Consider the following 19,140-nt stretch of genomic DNA (forward strand, 5'->3'; position numbering starts at 1 on the left):
TCTTGGTGACAAAACTAAAGCTTTCTTTCTTTCTTTACTTGCTTTGCATAATAAAGCTCTATTTGAGCTATATTTCATTTGGTCTCAGTAAGCTCTGTGAGCATCAACTTCTCTTTTGTTTAAGCTTGCTATCAAAATCCTCTCTCGAGTCTTTGAGCATAGTAAGGAAACACATTAGTAAACATACATTAACAAATGTTAAAGAGGAGAAAAGTCCAAGACTTACTGCCAACAAAAGTTAATACTGAAAACAGTAGAGAGATAATAATGTAAAGGATAAAGAGAAACATATGTGTGTGGACGTAACTAAGTCAACAAGTAGGGAACTTCCGTCAAGTTGCGCTACACTCAGGGGAGGATCCATTGTAACTAGTGTACGTTTCTTTAGGTACATATATAAACTTTTGGTTATAAGAAAATAGTTACGTGCCCCATGCTAAAAACTATCATGGATCCGCCCCTGGCTACACTCCAATCTGCTAAGTTATATTGTCGTACGTAACACTCTTCAGAAGATCAATCACCAAGTCCTTCTTTTTCTTTCGAATTATTTTGCTTCTCTCTCACTCCCTCTGTCTCTATGGCTCTCTCACTAGGTTCTTCTTCCTCTTCTCGCATTTGTTTGTATGATGTTTTCCCGAGCTTCAGTGGGGAAGACGTCCGTATTACTTTCCTCAGCCACTTTCTAAAGGAGCTTGACCGGAAACTGATCATTTCTTTCAAAGACAACGAGATCCAGAGAAGCCGATCACTGGATCCCGAGCTTAAACTAGCCATTAAAGATTCGAGGATCGCCGTGGTTATCTTCTCTGAAAACTACGCATCTTCAAGCTGGTGTCTTAATGAGTTGCTGGAGATCGTAAAGAGCAGGGAAGAGTGTGGTCAAATGGTAATACCTGTTTTCTACCGTTTGGATCCTTCCCATGTCAGGAAACAAACTGGTGATTTTGGAAAGAACTTTGAACAAACATGCCACAACGAAACGGAGGAGGTGAAAATACAATGGAGGAGAGCTTTGACCGATGTAGCTAATATCACCGGATTCCATTCTGTAAACTGGTACGGTTTTATGAACCATTCTTTTTTTTTTGTTGCTATATCTCTTGATTCTTAAATAAGTGATGTTACATGTCAAAATATCAAGAACGTTTCTGTGTTATTTCAATCATCCTTTACAATGGTATTTATACAACAAGAGTTTCCTTCTTTTCTTTTTTTTTTTTTTTTTGTCACTGACAAGAGTTTCCTTCAAAGTAGGAGATAAACATGAACTCAAACTTATCTATATATACAAACGTATCATATAAACTTCATAATTATCCTAATATTACATTTGTCTGAAATTATATTTCTTGTTGATAGGGGTAACGAAGCAAAACTTATTGAAGAAATTGCCAATGATGTTTCGAAGAAACTAGATTTAACTCCATCGAAGGATTATGAGGACTTTGTCGGCATCGAAGATCATATCGCAGATCTGAGTGTATTGTTGCAGTTGGAAGCGAAGGAAGTGAGGATGGTAGGTTTATGGGGTTCCTCAGGGATTGGCAAGACTACGATTGCAAGAGTTCTGTTCAACCGACTTTCTCCACGCTTTGAAGGTAGCATTTTCATAGACAGGGCTTTTGTATCTAATAGTATTGACGTATTCAGCAGAGCTAATTCGGGCGACTACAACATGAAGTTGCATCTACAATCGAGATTCCTTTCGAAAATTCTAGGGAGAAAGGACATAGAGATAAGTCAATTAGGTGAATTAGCAGAAAGGCTAAAACACCATAGACTTCTTATTTGTATTGATGATTTGGATGATCAAGTTGTGCTAGATTCCTTGGTTGGTCAAACTCAACGGTTTGGAAGTGGGAGCAGAATCATTCTGGTTACAAATGATAAGCATTTTCTGAGGGCCCATGGGATTGATCACATTTACGAGGTCTGTCTCCCATCTCAAAAGCTAGCTGTTGAGATGTTTTGTCGATCTGCTTTCAGGAAAAAGTCTCCACCTGAAGGTTTTGAGGAGCTTGTAGTTAAAATGGCAATTCTTGCAGGTAGTCTTCCTTTAGGTCTTAGTGTTTTAGGTTCATCTCTACGAGGGAGGGACAAGGAGTACTGGGTAGATTTGTTGCCAACACTTCCGACTGGTATAGATGAAAAAATCGAGAGAACATTGAAAGTCAGCTATGATGGATTAAGTAGCGATGAAGACAAAAGAATATTTCGCTATATCGCTTGCCTTTTCAATGGTGAAAAAGTCGCATACATGAAGTTGTTGCTCGCAGATAGTGGCTTGGGTGTTAATGTTGGGATGGAAAACCTAGCTGATAAGTCCCTCATTCATATAAGTTCATGGGGTTCTGTGAAGATGCACCGTTTGCTACAAGAGATAGGTAAAAAAGTTAATCGCCTTGAGAAGCCTAAAAACCGGGAATTTCTGGAGGATTCACAAGATATATGTGATGTACTCAGTAAAGGCATTGTAAGTTTTCTCATATATTCGTTTAAGATTTTTGGTTATAATTCTTATTGAGATATTTTATAATTTTCAGGGTACTGAAAAGGTGCTAAGTATATCATTGGGTACTGGTGAGGTTGATGAGTTGTATTTACATGAGAATGCCTTCAGAGGAATGCGTAATCTCCGTTTCCTAAAAATTTACTCGTCTTGTTGATTTGATACAAAGAATTTGCATATACCCAAACTGAAAATATTGGATTGGTATGAATATCCAATGAGATGCCTGCCTTCTAAGTTTCGTCCTGAAAACCTAGTCAAACTAAAAATGCAGAATAGCAAGCTCGAGAATCTGTGGAAAGGAGTTGTGGTAAGTTTCGAGAACAATTGTTAGGTTCTCAGTGTTAATAGTCTTTATTTTAATTTTTTGGATGACAATCATGTTCTACTGAGCTCTGTTTTGTCCTTTTTGTTTTGTTGAGTACAGGCACTTCCATGTCTCAAGGTGATGGATATTTGAGATTTTCTCACGACTTGATAGAAATGCCAGATCTTTCAAAGGCCACCAATCTGGAGACACTAAATCTTTGGGATTGCTATAGTTTGGTGAAGTTTCCTTCCTCTATTCCACATCCCAACAAACTGAAGGAATTAAACATGATGAACTGTCGAAATCTGGAGACTATTCCAACTGGTATTATCCTAAAATCTCTCGAAGTGCTAAATCTCTGTGGATGCTCACGGTTGAGGACTTTTCCTCAAATCTCAACCAACATCTTGAATCTCAGTGTAGACGGTACAGGCATAGAAGAATTCCCTTCAAATTTGCATCTGAAGAAACTCAGTTATCTTAACATGCAAAACCTAAAGAGTAAGAAACTGTGGGAAAGAGTGCAGGTATATATGCAATTTCAAACTCGACGCTTTCTCCAACTTTTTTTCTTCAGTATAGATATAGGTGAAAGGCTAAGTCAAAGTTAGTAAGTTTAGGCTTATCCAAATCCTTTAGGATCGAATTGCAAATACAGAAAAATAAATAATATTTTAGCTGCATGGGAAAAATGTCTATTTAAACATGAACTTTATCCGTCATGTCTATTTATTTCCAAATTTTTTAGTATTGCGTATTTCATACCGAACTACATAAAAACTCAAAAATACTACATGAACTTTAAACGTTGTGCATTTTCCTTCCCGGTTTTATAATAATACATATTTTATACTGAATTAAACAAAAATTCAAAAATACTACATGAAAACTTATATTTCATACTACATATTTCAAATTGTGCTTTATATATTGATTGTCAAATGTGTTATTCAACAATTAATTTATCAAATGATATTGTTTTGTAAAATTTTGTAAAATTTAAAAGAACTACATAAACTATCAAAATCATGTTTATATATTAATTTTTAATTTACAGAATTTATCCAAAATGACGTCATTTTGATAAATTAACAGATGATTAATATCTTTAACGGTCAATATATATAAACACGATTTTGAGAGTTTATGCAGTACTTTCAAATTTTAAATTTTACTGAATTTATCAAAAAGGTCGCTTGTCGTTGATCTTAAAGGCAAAACAACATAAAATTCTAATTTTTTACAACATTTAAATTTTTAATTTCAATTTTTAATAATACTATAAGTTAAATATTTAAATTAATATTAATTAGTTTACATTTATAAAATAATGATTTTAAAGTTAAATTGAAAAGGAATAATTATATATTTAATAAAACTGAAACAATAAAAATTTGATAACATTTATTTGATTAAACTATAAATTAAATATTAGTTAGTGTTTACAAATTTATACACGAAAGTTACTTTGATTTAGCAGTTAATATGTTCTTTCTTGTGTACCAGTAGGAGAGTTCGAACCTTCGAAAAAAGAATTTTAAGATAACATAATATTTTACGATAAATTATATTTATAATATATATATATATATATATATAAAATAATTAAAATTGAAAATAAACAATAAATCAATTATTATAATATATTTATTCTATAAATATTCATATCCATGCATGAGCACGGAAAAATCATCTGGTTATAAATTATTAAATTTGTCAAAAATAAAAAGTAAAAGAATATAAAAAGGATAAAATTATAGTTTTGAATTATATGTTTTCAAATTCAAACTTTTTTATATAAAGTATTTTTTTTAATTTTTATATAATTTTAAACATCAATCCCAAAACCCCACCATTTAACTCTAAACACTAATAAATCTAGATTAGTTAGTCCAAAGAATATGAATATATATATATATATATATATATATTTAATAAAATATTTTAGTCATTTTGATATTTGGAAACTATATTTGTGACAAAAAAACATTTTTAGTGTTATCCTAAGGTGTGTTTCCTAAATTTATGATTTGATAATAATATTGGTGATGTTTATTATAAATTTAATAAAGAGAGACTATAATACACTACTTCAAAATTTAATATATTAAAATCTCAATACACACACACACAGACACACACACACACAATCCTATATATATATATATAAGTAATGTTAGGCATATAACTTGTTAATTACCAAAAATATTAACAATTTTATAGGAAAGTTTTGTTTGAATAACTAAAATGTATATGAGAAATTTGTAAAAACAAATTTGACTAACAAATATATAGCTGTATCAAATTGGTAATGATTTTTACTAGCTAATAAAAAGTAAATGTAAAAAATTATGACTTTTTGACTAAAAAAAACAATTATGAATTTATTAATAATTATGAAATATGTTAAAATAAAAAGAAATTGATAATGATTTTTACTAGCTAATAAAAAGTAAATGTAAACAATTATGACATTTTGACCAAAATAAAACAATTATGACTTTATTAATAATTATGAAATATGTTAAAATAAAAAGAAATTGATTGTATGATAACTAATAGAAAGTCAAAAAATACAAACCCAGACTTTATACATGACTTATTTTTTGTAGATGTTAATATCTCATTTGAAACAATTTTGCCAAAAAAAATGACTTAGATGTAACACACTATAACTCAAATAGAAAAACTAAAAGGTTAAAACTAATTTATGATTGGTAATATTTTGAGTTGTATTCATTACTCAGACTAAAAGTCAAATATAATTAATTTTACCTTTTAGAGAATATATATCTTTTTGATATTTTCACTTTGTTGTAGTTTTTGAAAATTTTATATATTGATTTGATTTCTAAGAAATTAATATGACAATTTTAATCAAATATTAATTAAAAGGGGAAACCTCTAAATGATAAAAATCCATTAATTTATAGAAGGGTAATTCTTGCAAATAATCAAATATTAATTAAAAGGGGAAACCTCTAAATGATAAAAATCCATTAATTTATAGAAGGGTAATTCTTGCAAATAGATATATATATATATATATATATATATATATATATATAGTTTTTTTTCATAAAAAGAGAAAAAATGAATAAAATAGATTTCATTAAATAGTCAGAAAATCTTTATACACTAGATATATAAATGAAAATAAATAAATAAAAATAATTAAGAAATAAAACTTTTTATAGTTTTGAATAATATGTTTTCAAATTCAATTTTTTTAAAAAATATACAATTTTTTTTTTAATTTTAAAACATCACTTCCAAAATCACACCCTAAATTTAAACTCCAAATCCATATTAGTTAAACTTTTTAAACAAAACATTTTAATCATCTTTTTTTGATCCATGAAAACTGTATATTTGTGATTAAAAATTTTGAGGTTACTATAGAGTATATTTATTTATAGAATTATCTGAGAAAAGAAAGTAGCTGAAGATGATAATTTTTTTTGTATTTGGAACTTCAGCCGCTTACTCTCCTCACGGCGATGCTGTCACCCTCTTTGGAGTCTTTGCGCCTATCGGATATCCCAACCTTGGTGGAACTTCCTTGTTCATTTCAGAATCTCCATCAGCTGGAGAATTTGAAAATTACCAACTGCGTAAATCTGGAGAGTCTTCCCACCGGAATCAACCTCCAATCTCTCCGGGATCTTGATCTGAGTGGATGCTCAAGGTTGAGGAATTTTCCCGATATCTCAACCAGCATCGAAAGACTCTATCTAAGCTGAAACAGGGATTGAAGAGGTTCCTTGTTGGATTGAGAAATTCTCCAGGCTTAGAATCATGTACATGAATGGATGCATAAATCTGGAGACTCTTCCCACTGGGATCAACCTCCCATCTCTTAAACGCGTCGATCTCAGTGGATGCTCAAGGTTGAGGACTTTTCCTGATATCTCAACTAGCATCGAAACGCTCGATCTAAGCGAAACAGGGATTAAAGAGGTTCCTCCCTGTATTGAGAAATTCTCTAGTCTTCTATACCTAGAGATGAAGGGATGCATTAATCTTGAGACTCTTCCCACCGGAATCAACCTCCAATCTCTCCGGGATCTTGATCTGAGTGGATGCTCAAGGTTGAGGAATTTTCCCGATATCTCAACCAGCATCGAAAGACTCTATCTAAGCTGAAACAGGGATTGAAGAGGTTCCTTGTTGGATTGAAAAATTCTCTTGGCTTGAATTATTATCGATGAATGGATGCAACAGACTAAAATTTGTAAGCTTAAACATTTCTAAACTCAAACGTCTTGGGAGAGTTGAGTTATCAGACTGCTTAAACTTGGATCAAGAAGCTCTGAAAACATATTCAGATTGTCTACTGAGGTTGTCAGGAGAAGAAGTGCCTTCGTATTTTACTCACCGTACTACTGTAACCTCCTCCTCCTCCTCCTCCTTCTCTTTAACCGCCCCTCTACTTCCCAGCTCTCTCTCGCAGCCATTCCTCGGATTCAGGGCTTGCATTGTGCATACTTGGGACAATATGACAAAAATCGATGCTAAGCCTAGTTTAACAGGCAGATTTTGGAACAGCTCTGATTCCTTTGATCAGGAACAAGACTTCCGCGCAGAATGGTTCATGAGTGAACGTGTGATGGATAGTCATATGTTAATATTGGGCTATCGTATCCCTCTAAGCAGATATAGTAATATCCTAGCTCAAATGAACTACACCCATATCGATTTGCAGCTTGATATTAAGAATCATAGTCCCTCTGAGTACAAAGAATGGGGTATACGAATCTTAGGAGACTGTTGTTCAATGATGTAGTGACAGAGCCGAACAGTAAAAGAATGCGGGTAAGAACTCAACAGAGTGCTCTTTAGATCTCAGATTTGTTTTTTTTCTTCAAGGCTCTTTCATAATCTCTATTACTGGGACTCTTTTTTTTTTCCTGCAGATTTCGTGAAAAGAAAAAAACTTGGAAAATGGAGACAAGAAAACGAATGCGGTAAGCTTTTGCTATGAACTTCTATTTTCTCTCTTTTTAGTTCTTTTCCAGTGTAAGCTTTATGTTATATAAAATTCATGATTCATCACTGGATTGTTTCTGAATATGCCCCTGTGGTATCTCCTGGCCACAATCAAAAACTCCTACATGTCTTGCGACACAGTTTGCTTCAGTTCCATAAGCTTACTGTTACTTCAACCCTGTTTACATTTCATACTTTCAAACAATCTGCTGATATTTTCTTACTGTATTGTTTCTTTTTTTGGCTCCAACACGGTTTGGTTTGTTACTTGTGTTCAGGAAAGCTGGAGGAGGCCACAAAGGGTATTGATTCTCGAGTAACTAAACTATTCTCATATTTCCCCTCTGTTTCTGCCTTTCCTGAGTCTCACACCTTTTGTGTTTTTTTCTTCTCTTGGTTTACGATTTAGATTCAGAGTCATAAGAACCTTGAAATATTTATTATAAATCTGTACTTAACAAGTCAAGTGTAACTTCATAAACACTTGCCAATTTCTCTGTGTGTGTAAAATAAGTGTATGTTAAAAAGATTTCTACGAATATAACTTTCCGTTAAACTTGCAAGTAAAACATGATAGTTGCTGTAGCCTTACACTTGAGTTATATTATGTTTGACAAAAAAACGACAAGTATCAAAGCTAAGGGAGAAGAAAAAAGGTTCACATTATGTCTGAAAGAAGAAACCTCACCTAAAACCGCTTTGGTTTCTTCTTCTTTGAAAAGCTTTCAGGTGTTCTGCTCCCTAAAAATCCCTTACCACCGCTCTCCTTCGAGCCTTTTGCGTTTGCTTTCACTTTCTTTGCAGCAACCGCTGGCCGCTTCTCTGCTTCACAGCACTAATACTATTACTACTACTATTCGCTTTGTTGCCTTCAGTTCTGCTGCTGCTACTTCTAGGCCTCATCTTTGATTGTGCAGGACTTTTCAGAGAAGGTTTCTTCTTATCATCACCGGATTTTGAAGCTCTTAAACCTTGATATGAAAGATTAGCCTTCCCGGTCGCAACTGGTGTGACTACTACTATTCGCTTTGTTACTATTACATAAGCTATGTCTTTTCCAATGTTCAAGTGAGGATCTCTAATAACACGAACAGCTTCAACATTGTTCTCCAGATTACTCTTACCAGTAAGCAATTGATACACCTCTTCATCCTGCATTAGAGATAAATAAAAAACAAAACTGAGAATCTGATACAAGGTCCTGAGATTACTTACTACCACTGCTACTACTAACCTTCACGTCGAAAGGGAGATTCCCCATAAAGACCGTTCTCTTAGAATCATACAAATGATCATCCTGACCTTTGTAAGCAACCTAATTTTGCGTTTTTGGTCCTATCATTTTAATTTTACAAGAAAACACAAAACACAAGGTTTTTACTACGAGCATATGATGGAGTCTCTCTAGTTTTTATCTAGGATTCATTTTTAGTTCGAGATTATCAGTTTTGTAAGAAGACTAACCATTCAAAACTTTTATTTTGATTTTCTGCACAAAATCTTTGATATCACCTTGTGGAAAAATTATAATCATTTCGTAAAATTAGTTGCCGGGATGATGTGTCCTGAAAATTTGTGAGTATCCGCACTCGTGCCCACAATAAGACAGAGCATGCAGAAAATGGTGGATCAGAGGTAAAGAAAGAAGAGGACTCCTAGCTTCACAGATGAACCTAGTGATGTGATTCTTCTTAATATCTGTAAGCAACGATCATAATGCAAGCTTGTAAGCTTTTCCTTGTTGTTGAATGCCAGACAATAGACACGGCCCTGTTTCTGGATGTTATACAAAATAGCAGACATGAAAGCAAAAGATAAACATCCATGTTTAACGACAAACACATCTTCAAACACACAAAAAGAATGAATACAAATCTTAGTTATTTTTAGTTAACTTTCTATCTTTGCACAACATGTGCCATTCTTGGAGCACTGCCGCCTGGAGAGCCATGTGCTCTGTTTCTTCTGCTGTCAGCTTAGATAGTGTTCCCTTTTCCTTTTCTTTCTTCTTCTTCTTCTTCTCCTCTTCTTTCTCCTTTTCCTTCTTCTCTTTTTCTTCATCATCTTCTTCATCGTCATCTTCCTCTTCTTCGCTTTCGTTTTCTTTCTGCGTCTTCGGAGTCTTCTTCGGCTGAGCTGCCTTCAACAAAGCAATTCTCTCCATTGAGATTTTCAGTTTCTCAGCCGCTGTTGCTTTCACTTCATCCTCTGGCATATACTCAACTCCCCCGTCCGTTAGATCATCGCACCATCCCTGCACATCTGACTCTATTTGCTTCGTGATTGACGCTTCTGACGCTCTCACCACAAACTTGCACATCATGGTCGTCGTCTCGTCACCCAGATCCACGTTCCTGCTTACTTCACTTGCCCCAAATATCATCATCCCCACAAAACCTCCATGCCACGTCTTTGCAGCGTAACAAAGCTGTAATGACCAACAACAACAAGTTAAAAGGTTTCTCAGACCAAGAAAGCTTTAAACAACACAGTGGGCACTGAAAAACTACTTCACCTGGAATCCTGCAACTGTGCGTATGATGTGGGAACAGACTCTGTGGAATGGTTTGGAGGATAACGAATTGAGTCCGCTTAAAAATGGTGAAGCGCCATACTGTTGTGCAGCTGTCGCCATGAAGCCGCTTCCTTCATACGTATACGTGCCAGTGTACTCTGCAACAGCTGGCAAGCTAGGCCACAAACGAAAGAACTCCACTGGTGAAATTTTGTGCGGGAGAAGAAGCTCAGTCAATGGGATCTTGTAAGGCTGACATCTTAAGATCACAGGCTCTCCCAGTTCCGATCTTGAGCCTCTCTTCTGCTTCACCATCTGTGCATCATCATCTATGTAGTCACTGTCATAATCTCCCCTGGCGCCACGGAATGGGTAGTAGAGGACTTGCACCCAGAAACCACATCTTTCAAATTGGGACACACCCACTGTGACACTGCATTGTACAGGATCCTACAACAAGAGTAAAGCACATATTTTGGATTATAATACAGCTAAAACAGATATGAAACTGATCAACTTGTATATAGACATCGAGGACTAAAAATGAAACCTGTGAGACAAGATTACGCAACTGCCGCACTGCTTGAGGAGAACCATCCATGAAATATAGGGCACCAGATAATCCAACCCGTATATCCACACGATTCAGCTCAAGCTCTGTCAAATTAATTATCTGAACACAGAATATAAGAGAGGTGTTGGGACACTAAACTTTACCAACTTATCTGTATTCAAGTAATATTATACCAACCTTCAAGTGCAACGTGACCCTTCCATCATTTGTATCTGCTAAATGGTAAGCTTCTATATAGCACGGATCACTGCTTCCAGTCAAAGGATATGCTGTGGGAGGAACCTTGATAGAAGTCGAGTTGGCCCCTTTTGCAAGGAAGAGTGTTAATTCACTCGGCTTTGGCCTCCAAAGCTCTAGAATGGCCTTGTGAATTAACCCTTCTAATTTTCTGTCTTGAGCAGCTGATGGTTCATAAAACTGGACGGTGAGCTTATGGTGGCTGAAAGGGTAATCTCCTCTTGTCTCGCTAACTCCAGCCCACCTAGAAAACAATAGGTTGCGTGAGATTCAATCCAGTAAAAATCACACAAATAAAAGGATTACAAGCCCAAGAGAAATCTCACTTTCTTTCAGGAAGATTAGAAACATATTTGATCCTCTGCAATATTAAACGGGTTTGATGTTTGCTAACTGTATCTGCAGCAGCATGGTTTCTGTACTCTTCAAGCTCTTTGGTTATTAATTGGCCAGCTCTTGCATGACGTGAGCCCATCCTCTGGGCACATAATAAGACTGCCTGAACATCTTGTAACCTATTTGATGTAGTTGCAGCAGCATCCAAGTTGAAGAGAACCTTGTGCATATTTGCTATGATAATATTTAAAGGATCATCAGGGTCATCAGCCAAAAGTGGATCCAGACCTTCTAGGTCAATATGTTCTGCGATCGTCCATATAAGACGCCCAAGAATTCTTGGGGTGTTTACCTGCCAAATTGAAATCAAAATTTATATATATATATATATATATATATATATATATATATATATATATATATATGTGTAGTATGAAAGTTAGCAAATTCAACTTCTAACTCTTAAGTCGATGCTTAATTACCTCTTGGAGATCCTTAACAAGCTCACGTTGCAAGTTCTGTAATCGTGTCTCATTTAACATTTGATCCTGCGAAGCACCGTCTTTAAGCCTCTTCACTCCTCCTCGGGTATCATAGATATGGCAGAGCCTAACAAGCAATTTCAGATAACAATCTATTGCGTACGTCCTGCCATCACAATCCCATTTGACACACGGCCTGCAAACTTCCACAACCTCAAGAGCTGGTTCCGTCCAGTTCAGAGCACCATAACCAGTCCCATAAGCTAGCGCCCCAATCACTCTGCTCTCCATACCGGAAAACTTTTGTTCAGGGAGAGGTAGAGATAACTGGAAGCAACTTTCCACAAGCATTGCCACCAGCTCTTCCCGAAAGAGGCTTTTACTGGTAACACTGTTGAGATCATCTTTTATCCTTGCATCCTCAAAGAGAGATATAATATCTGTCCCAGGTAGAGGCTTCTGACCTCTTCGGGCACTTTCTCTGGCGAAAAGGTGAACACATAGAGCTGTCCGACAGATACAGGCCAATGCGTGCATCCTGTCTGATTCTGCTCTCAAGTTCCTCACCATAAGCAGTAATCTTCTAAACAAAGAGACCTGTTCCAAAAGAAATGGTTCAGAAATTACGAAGCCGTAAAGATTCAAGACATGAAAGGAAACTACATACCTGCATGTGGAGATCAAGCAAGTGGAGGTTTGTGACAACCGCCCTGACTATACTCTCTCTAGCAGAAGAAAACTCTTGACGATCCCAGAGTGTTAAAATAGCAATAATAGACTGTGAAGCCCACTCAGGCTTACCTCCAGCGACATCAGCTAAGTACAACATGTTAATCCCAACTTCAAAAATCAAAGCAGGGTCCAATGAGGAAGCCAAGAAAGGAGCCAAATGAGTAACCAAATCCGACACCCCAACCAACTTCTCAGCATTGCAATCCACCACAACCGCAGCACTAGCACCAGAGTTAGACTTGGACAGCTGTCTAATAACTTCCACACTACCCGAAGCTACAGCTTTAACAGCAAAGACAAGAGGGAAAACAGTGGAACGGAAAGTCTCAACAGGAAGAACCAAAGACCTAGCCATCAAGGCGCTTCTCTTCTTCCACACAATGTCAACCATCGACGACACCCACTTGGATCTAATCGCTAACGAATTCTCACTATCCACGAGCTTATCCCCAGCGAGACGGCTCATCCTCTTGGAATCAAACTCCTGAAACAACCTCCCAACAGACTCAAACGCGACTTTCGAAACGGCGTCGGATTTGTCGATCATATTCTGCCCGATCCGGCCCCACCAGGTGGAGACCTTATCGAGGAGACTCACATTGTTCTCGCACAAGGTAACGAGATCGTCTCTCGCGAGGATGCATCCGAGCGTCTCGGTGATCGAGAAACGGAGGTTATCGGAAGGCGAATCGAAGCAGGAAGCGATCTCGGCGCTGCAATCGGAGATGAGTTTAGGGAGGGAGAAGGAGGGGAGAGCGGCGAGGATCGAGACGGCGGCGGCGGTTACGTCGGGGTCGGGGAAATGGAGATCGGTTTTGACGCCGGAGCAGACGGTGTCCCAGAGATCGGGAGTGAGGCGGGTGGATCTGATGAGATCGAAGGCTAGCTTCTTGCAGACGGCCGATGCCGGAGATGCGACGATCTCCTCCACCGCGGACTTGGCGATCACCGATATGTCTCGTCCGGCGGCGGATTGCTGGAGAGCTTGGAGGAGGGCGGATGATTGGCGGAGGGCGTCATTCGAGCGGAGATCGGCTTGGATCTGGGCGAAAAGTATGTCCATGGATTAACGCGAAATGGAGATCCGGGGAGAGGGATCTGATCTAGGACTAGGAGCTTAGCTGTACATGGAAGAAGAAGACGACGATGTGAGGAGAAACAGTGAAAGCTTTCCGACGGTAGTAGTGATGGTGTGATTTGGGCCATTGAGGCCCAATAATGTGAATAACCCAAGCCCACCAAGTCTGACAAGTGATTTGCGTTTTCTGTTCTGCCTTCTACAGTAATGACTGAAGTGCAGGGAGCTTTGTTATTCTTTTCCTCGATCGAATTACAAGAAGTAGACATACACATATCTATCTTATTAAAACAGAAACATTACAACTTATTCTAGGTAGATTTTAAAGTTGGACCTTATGTAATTAATGTTATATTAATCTACTTATTATTAGACATGCCTTTTTATAAATAATTAATATCAACTATTACCATAGATTTTCACTTCTTACCTTATTATTATATCCACTACGCATGTTTCCTTATATTGCATATATTTTACTATAAGCTAGATACATCCACTAGCATATTATACTATAAGATATATTATTAATAATACATCTTTTAACATATAATACTATACGACAGATTACTAATAATATAATATATTATATGTATTCATTAACTTGCATCTATTAATATTAACAATACTATGAAGACGACTAACTCTATACTTTGAACCTATAAACCATGATATACTAATTTATAACAAAAATGATATTACTGTTACAAATTAATTTTTATAAAAATTATTTATAGCAGCAATTTGTTATATAAGATAAATTTAATCAAGACTCAAACCTTTTTTTCTGTTCAGAAAAAAAGAAACCTACGAATATATACCATTAAGTTAGCCAAAAATCTTCCGAATAAATAGTAAATTTCACCAACCCAAAAAATGAATTAAAATATAACAAAAGATACTATGTTTGAAATTTAGCTCACTAGGTCGGATATAAATCTGTTCATTTCAGGTATGAATTCTTTCGAGTTCTCAACATTTGGATCAAAGTAGGTATTTGATATTTTTTTGTCCGGGTCGATTTTTTTTGTTCCGGATCATTCTAACTTTTTATATTATAAATCTTAAATAATATACAACATATATATAAAATATGTGAATCAAAAGATAAATCCGCGCAGGCGCGCGGATTATGATCTAGTTTTTAGTATTATATTTGATGTATGATAAAAAGACCTCCGGTGTATTTGGTTGTTTTACCATAAATATAATATTTAGTTATATTAGTAGTATTATTATTATTTATAGCTTTTGCTAAAATTGAACATCCTAATCCCTTTTTTACAGTATCGAATTGTCTAAGTTTAAAAAACATGATGCTTACTCGTCTGAAAAGAGAAATCCAAGAAAGGCATGATCTAATGAGAAGGAACCATATGGCCTGAAAACTCTGCACCATGCAATTATCGTTTACCATCACAACTTCAACCAAATGTAAAATCCATCTTTCTCTCGAGCTGCTGTATTATTTATTGTTCAAGTCCATTAACCTTACTCATAGAATCCCCATAAGAACGTTAGACTCTTTAATATAAATTTCAACTTTTTGAGATTTTTTGCGTTAGCTTTCGCTTTTCTTGTATCTATCGAAACTAGTTAATACGATTGCATTTGTATACTCAACAAGATTATAAGACTCACTCTCTTATATAAGCTTAAGGAGAAACCTCACTCAAAACCTCAAGCACTTACAACCTCAATCTCTCGTTACCCTATCACATGCGATGGGTTTATATATTAGCTACAAAGAATATCCTCTACTCAAAGATAATGACTAACTGTTATATAGATAACTCCTAATAACAACTTCAATCTTTATCTTAACAACAACTCGATAAGGACTCCTTGTAGCTTGCTCCGCAAATCTCTCACTCTTGACCAATCATCTTCATGCTTACTCCAACATTGTCCCCCTTAAGCTTGAAGTTGATTGCTGCTGTATCTCGGACACCAATGTACTCTCTCATCTCCTTGAACTTGGTCCTGCCAAGTCCCTTAGTCAGTATGTCCACCTTCTGCTTGTTCCCCGAAACGTGCTCAACATCAACATGCCCTCTCTCAACACATTCCCTGATAAAGTGATATCTTCTATGTATGTGTTTGCTCCTGCCGTGAAATACAGGGTTCTTGGTCAATGATATAGCAGACTTGTTGTCTACTCGAACCGTCACTCTTTCACATTCTTCTCCAGTAGCTTCACTTAACAACTCCTGTAGCCATATCGCCTGTTTGGCTGCCTCAGTAGCCGCCATGAACTCAGCTTCACATGAAGACAGAGCCACTGTCTCTTGCTTCATCGAACACCAAGTAATGGGACAATCCTCCAGGTAGAATATGTGACCCGTTATACTTCTTCCATCGTCAACATCAACATGAAGCGAACTATCACTGTAACCTATCAATCTTGTCTTCTCAGATCGCCTGTAGGTGAGACCATACGAGACGGTTCCCTGCAAATATCTCAGAACCTGTTTCAGCGCAGCATCATGAGACTCCTTAGGATCAACCATGTATCTACTCAGTACACCAATACTATAAGAGAGGTTAGGTCTGGTGTGAATCAGATACCGCAAACAACCAATGCTCCTTCGGTACTTCTTCTCATCAGTTGACTTCTCTTCTGTCGCCTTTGAGAGCTTCACATTCATGTCCATTGGTATGTGAGTAGAGTTGCAGCCAAGCATTCCTGTCTCTGTGAGTATCTTGGTTGCATATCTCTCCTGTCTCAACGTGATTCCGCCATCATGCTGCAACACTTCGATACCCAAGTAGTAGGTCAGTCTCCCTAAGTCACTCATCTCAAACTTAGTCCCCATCTCCTTCTTGAACTCGAGTATCATAGATAGATCAGAGCCTGTTACCAGTAGATCGTCCACATACACAGCCACGATAAGTAGACATCCTCCACGCTTCTTCTGGTACAATGAAGGCTCCTTAGAGCAGCGAGTAAACTTCAGTTCTCTGAGAATCTGATTTAGCTTATCGTTCCAAGCCCTGGGCGCTTGCTTTAGCCCGTATAACGCTTTAGATAGTTTGTACACCTTCTCCTCGCTTCCCTTAACTTCGAAGCCTTCTGGTTGACGTACATAGACCTCCTCTTTCAAATCTCCATGGAGAAAGGCCGTCTTTACGTCCAAATGGTGGACTTCCCAGCCGTGTGAGGCAGCAAGAGCAATGATGAGCCTGATTGTCTCGATCCTAGAAACCGGGGCAAACACTACATCGTAGTCTATGCCATGTCTCTGTACGTACCCTTTTGCTACCAACCTAGCCTTATACTTGTTCACACTTCCATCAGGGTTACGCTTCACCTTAAAGACCCATTTTAATCCTATGGCTTTTGCTCCCATCGGTAGATCGACTAAGACCCATGTGTGGTTCTTCTCAATCGAAGTAATCTCGTCTTCACAGGCCTCTATCCACACCTTCATTCCTTTTGCCACTAAGAAATCCCACGGCTCATCATTCAGCGACATGAGAAGCCATTCGCACTCTGTTTCTGAAAGCAGAACGTAGTCTGATAGATAATCAGGCGTTCTTCTTTCTCTTAGTGATCGTCGTAGTTGTATCTCTCCCTCCTGCTCATCTTCATCATCAGAGATTACCACTGTATCATCATTAGTAGTACCATCGACTTGCTCTGTTCCTACTTGCTCTGTTCCGTTCTCTGTTTTCTCGATAACAGAATTGAATTCTATCTCTCTGCGTCCTCTGTTTCCATGCTCTCCAAGATTGATACTGAACGAGCTACTATCCTTCCCAGCCTCATTTGGTTCGTTCCATCTCCACTTCTCTTCTTCCATAAACACCACGTCTCTGCTCACAGTAATCTTCTTGCTCACTGGATCCATCAAGCGATAAGCTTTGGTTCCAGGTTCTGTTCCCAAGTGAACCAGTGGCCTGGATCGATCATCCAGTTTCTTTCTGTAGGGAGCCTCAATCTTTGCATACCCAACGCATCCAAATACTCGCAGATGAGAAAGATTAGGCTTACTTCCCTTGAACACCTCGTATGGAGTCTTAGCATCCAAGGTTCTAGTTGCAGCTCTGTTTATGAGGTATGTAACGTGTCTCACTGCCTCTCCCCACAGATAATTTGGAACATTCATGTGCTTCAGAACACTTCTTGTCATCTCCAGAATGGTCCGGTTGCGTCTCTCAACCACACCATTTTGCTGGGGAGTGTAAGGTGCAGTCAAATGCCTCTGGATGCCGTTTTCTTCACAGAAGATATTGAATGCTCTAGATGTAAACTCTCCTCCCCTGTCTGTACGCAACATCTTGATAGAAGTGCCTGCTTGCTGCTCAATACTCACTTTGAGTCTCTTGAATCTATCAAAGGCTTCGCTTTTCTCTTTTAGCAACAATGTCCACATGTAGCGGGAATAGTCATCGATCACCACGAAAACATATCTGTTCTTCCCCGACGTTGGAGGGCTAATTGGGCCGCATAGGTCTCCATGTAACAGCTCAAGCTTCTGTGATGCTCGGAATGTGGTCGCTTTGGGAAAAGATCGTCTAGGTTGTTTACCAAGCAGACAAGAAACGCAAGTTTTCTTTTCAACAGTCATCTTCGGTATTCCAGTAACCAGATCCTTGCTAACCATAAGTCTTATGTTCTCATAGTTGATATGTCCTAACCTCGCATGCCACTTACTTGAGATATCAGTAGACTTAACTTGAAGACACAAAGCCTTATCAGCTTCAAGTATCACCTTGTAAAGTCTGTTTCTTCCTCTGTTAGTTCTCATAAGTAGCTTTCCACCACGATCATAGACATTCAATACATCACCTTTCATCCTAACTTCGCATCCTGCCTCTGTAGCCTGACCCAAACTGATGATATTGCTCTTGAGAGCCGGTATGTAGTACACATCAGTCATTACTTTCTTCACCCCATTCTCGAAAGCAAAACTGATAGAGCCCTTTCCTTTTATGTCGATGCGAGAGTCATCACCAAACTTGACTTTTCCAGTGATGGTTTCATCCAGCGAGGTGAAGTAAGAGTGATCTCCACTCATGTGGTTACTGGCACCATTATCCAAATACCACACGTTGCTCTTGTCAGAATCTGTCTCAAACATGTTAGGCTTCACCTTTTCCTCATTGAGAAAGACCACCTCGTGTAGCATCAACTCGTCTGCCTCATGCGTATCTTCTTCCTTCACTTCGTGTGCTTCTTGCAACTTAAGCAAGCGATCAGGACAGTCAGAGACATAGTGTCCAACCTTGTCACATCGGTAACATGTGATTCTTGATGCATCCCTCACATAATTGTCTCTCCCATAACCTTGTCTACCACGACCTCTTCCTCTACCAAAGTATCTTCCTCCACGACCACGTCCTCTGTTTTCACCATTGAGACCACGAGTGTT

General features: G+C 37.6%; 1 protein-coding gene and 1 pseudogene across 1 annotated transcript; one reads left to right on the plus strand and one right to left on the minus strand.

Annotated features, from left to right (window-relative positions):
* The first annotated feature begins 504 nt into the window (after positions 1–504).
* Positions 505–8,400, plus strand: LOC108808070 (protein VARIATION IN COMPOUND TRIGGERED ROOT growth response-like; annotated as a pseudogene).
* A 1,125-nt stretch (positions 8,401–9,525) lies between these two features.
* Positions 9,526–13,844, minus strand: LOC108835368 (protein TPLATE). Its single transcript, XM_056989511.1, has 7 exons — positions 12,623–13,844; positions 11,956–12,552; positions 11,464–11,825; positions 11,078–11,381; positions 10,877–10,999; positions 10,327–10,776; positions 9,526–10,239 (listed from the first exon to the last, which is right to left on the minus strand). The coding sequence occupies exons 1-7, from the start codon at positions 13,748–13,750 to the stop codon at positions 9,688–9,690; spliced, it is 3,516 nt and encodes a 1,171-aa protein (XP_056845491.1). The 5' UTR covers positions 13,751–13,844; the 3' UTR covers positions 9,526–9,687.
* Between the last annotated feature and the right edge of the window lie 5,296 nt (positions 13,845–19,140).

The sequence above is a fragment of the Raphanus sativus genome, chromosome 6 (assembly GCF_000801105.2).
Source record: "Raphanus sativus cultivar WK10039 chromosome 6, ASM80110v3, whole genome shotgun sequence".
NCBI lineage: Eukaryota > Viridiplantae > Streptophyta > Magnoliopsida > Brassicales > Brassicaceae > Raphanus > Raphanus sativus.

Coding starts and splice junctions, on each gene's coding strand:
- LOC108835368 (XM_056989511.1), bottom strand. CDS start 13,750: ATGGACATACTTTTCGCCCAGATCCAAGCCGATCTCCGCTCGAATGAC. Junction 11,382..11,463: donor TCTAATCTTCCTGAAAGAAA/GTGAGATTTCTC, acceptor ATTGTTTTCTAG/GTGGGCTGGAGTTAGCGAGA. Junction 10,240..10,326: donor GCACAGTTGCAGGATTCCAG/GTGAAGTAGTTT, acceptor TGGTCATTACAG/CTTTGTTACGCTGCAAAGAC.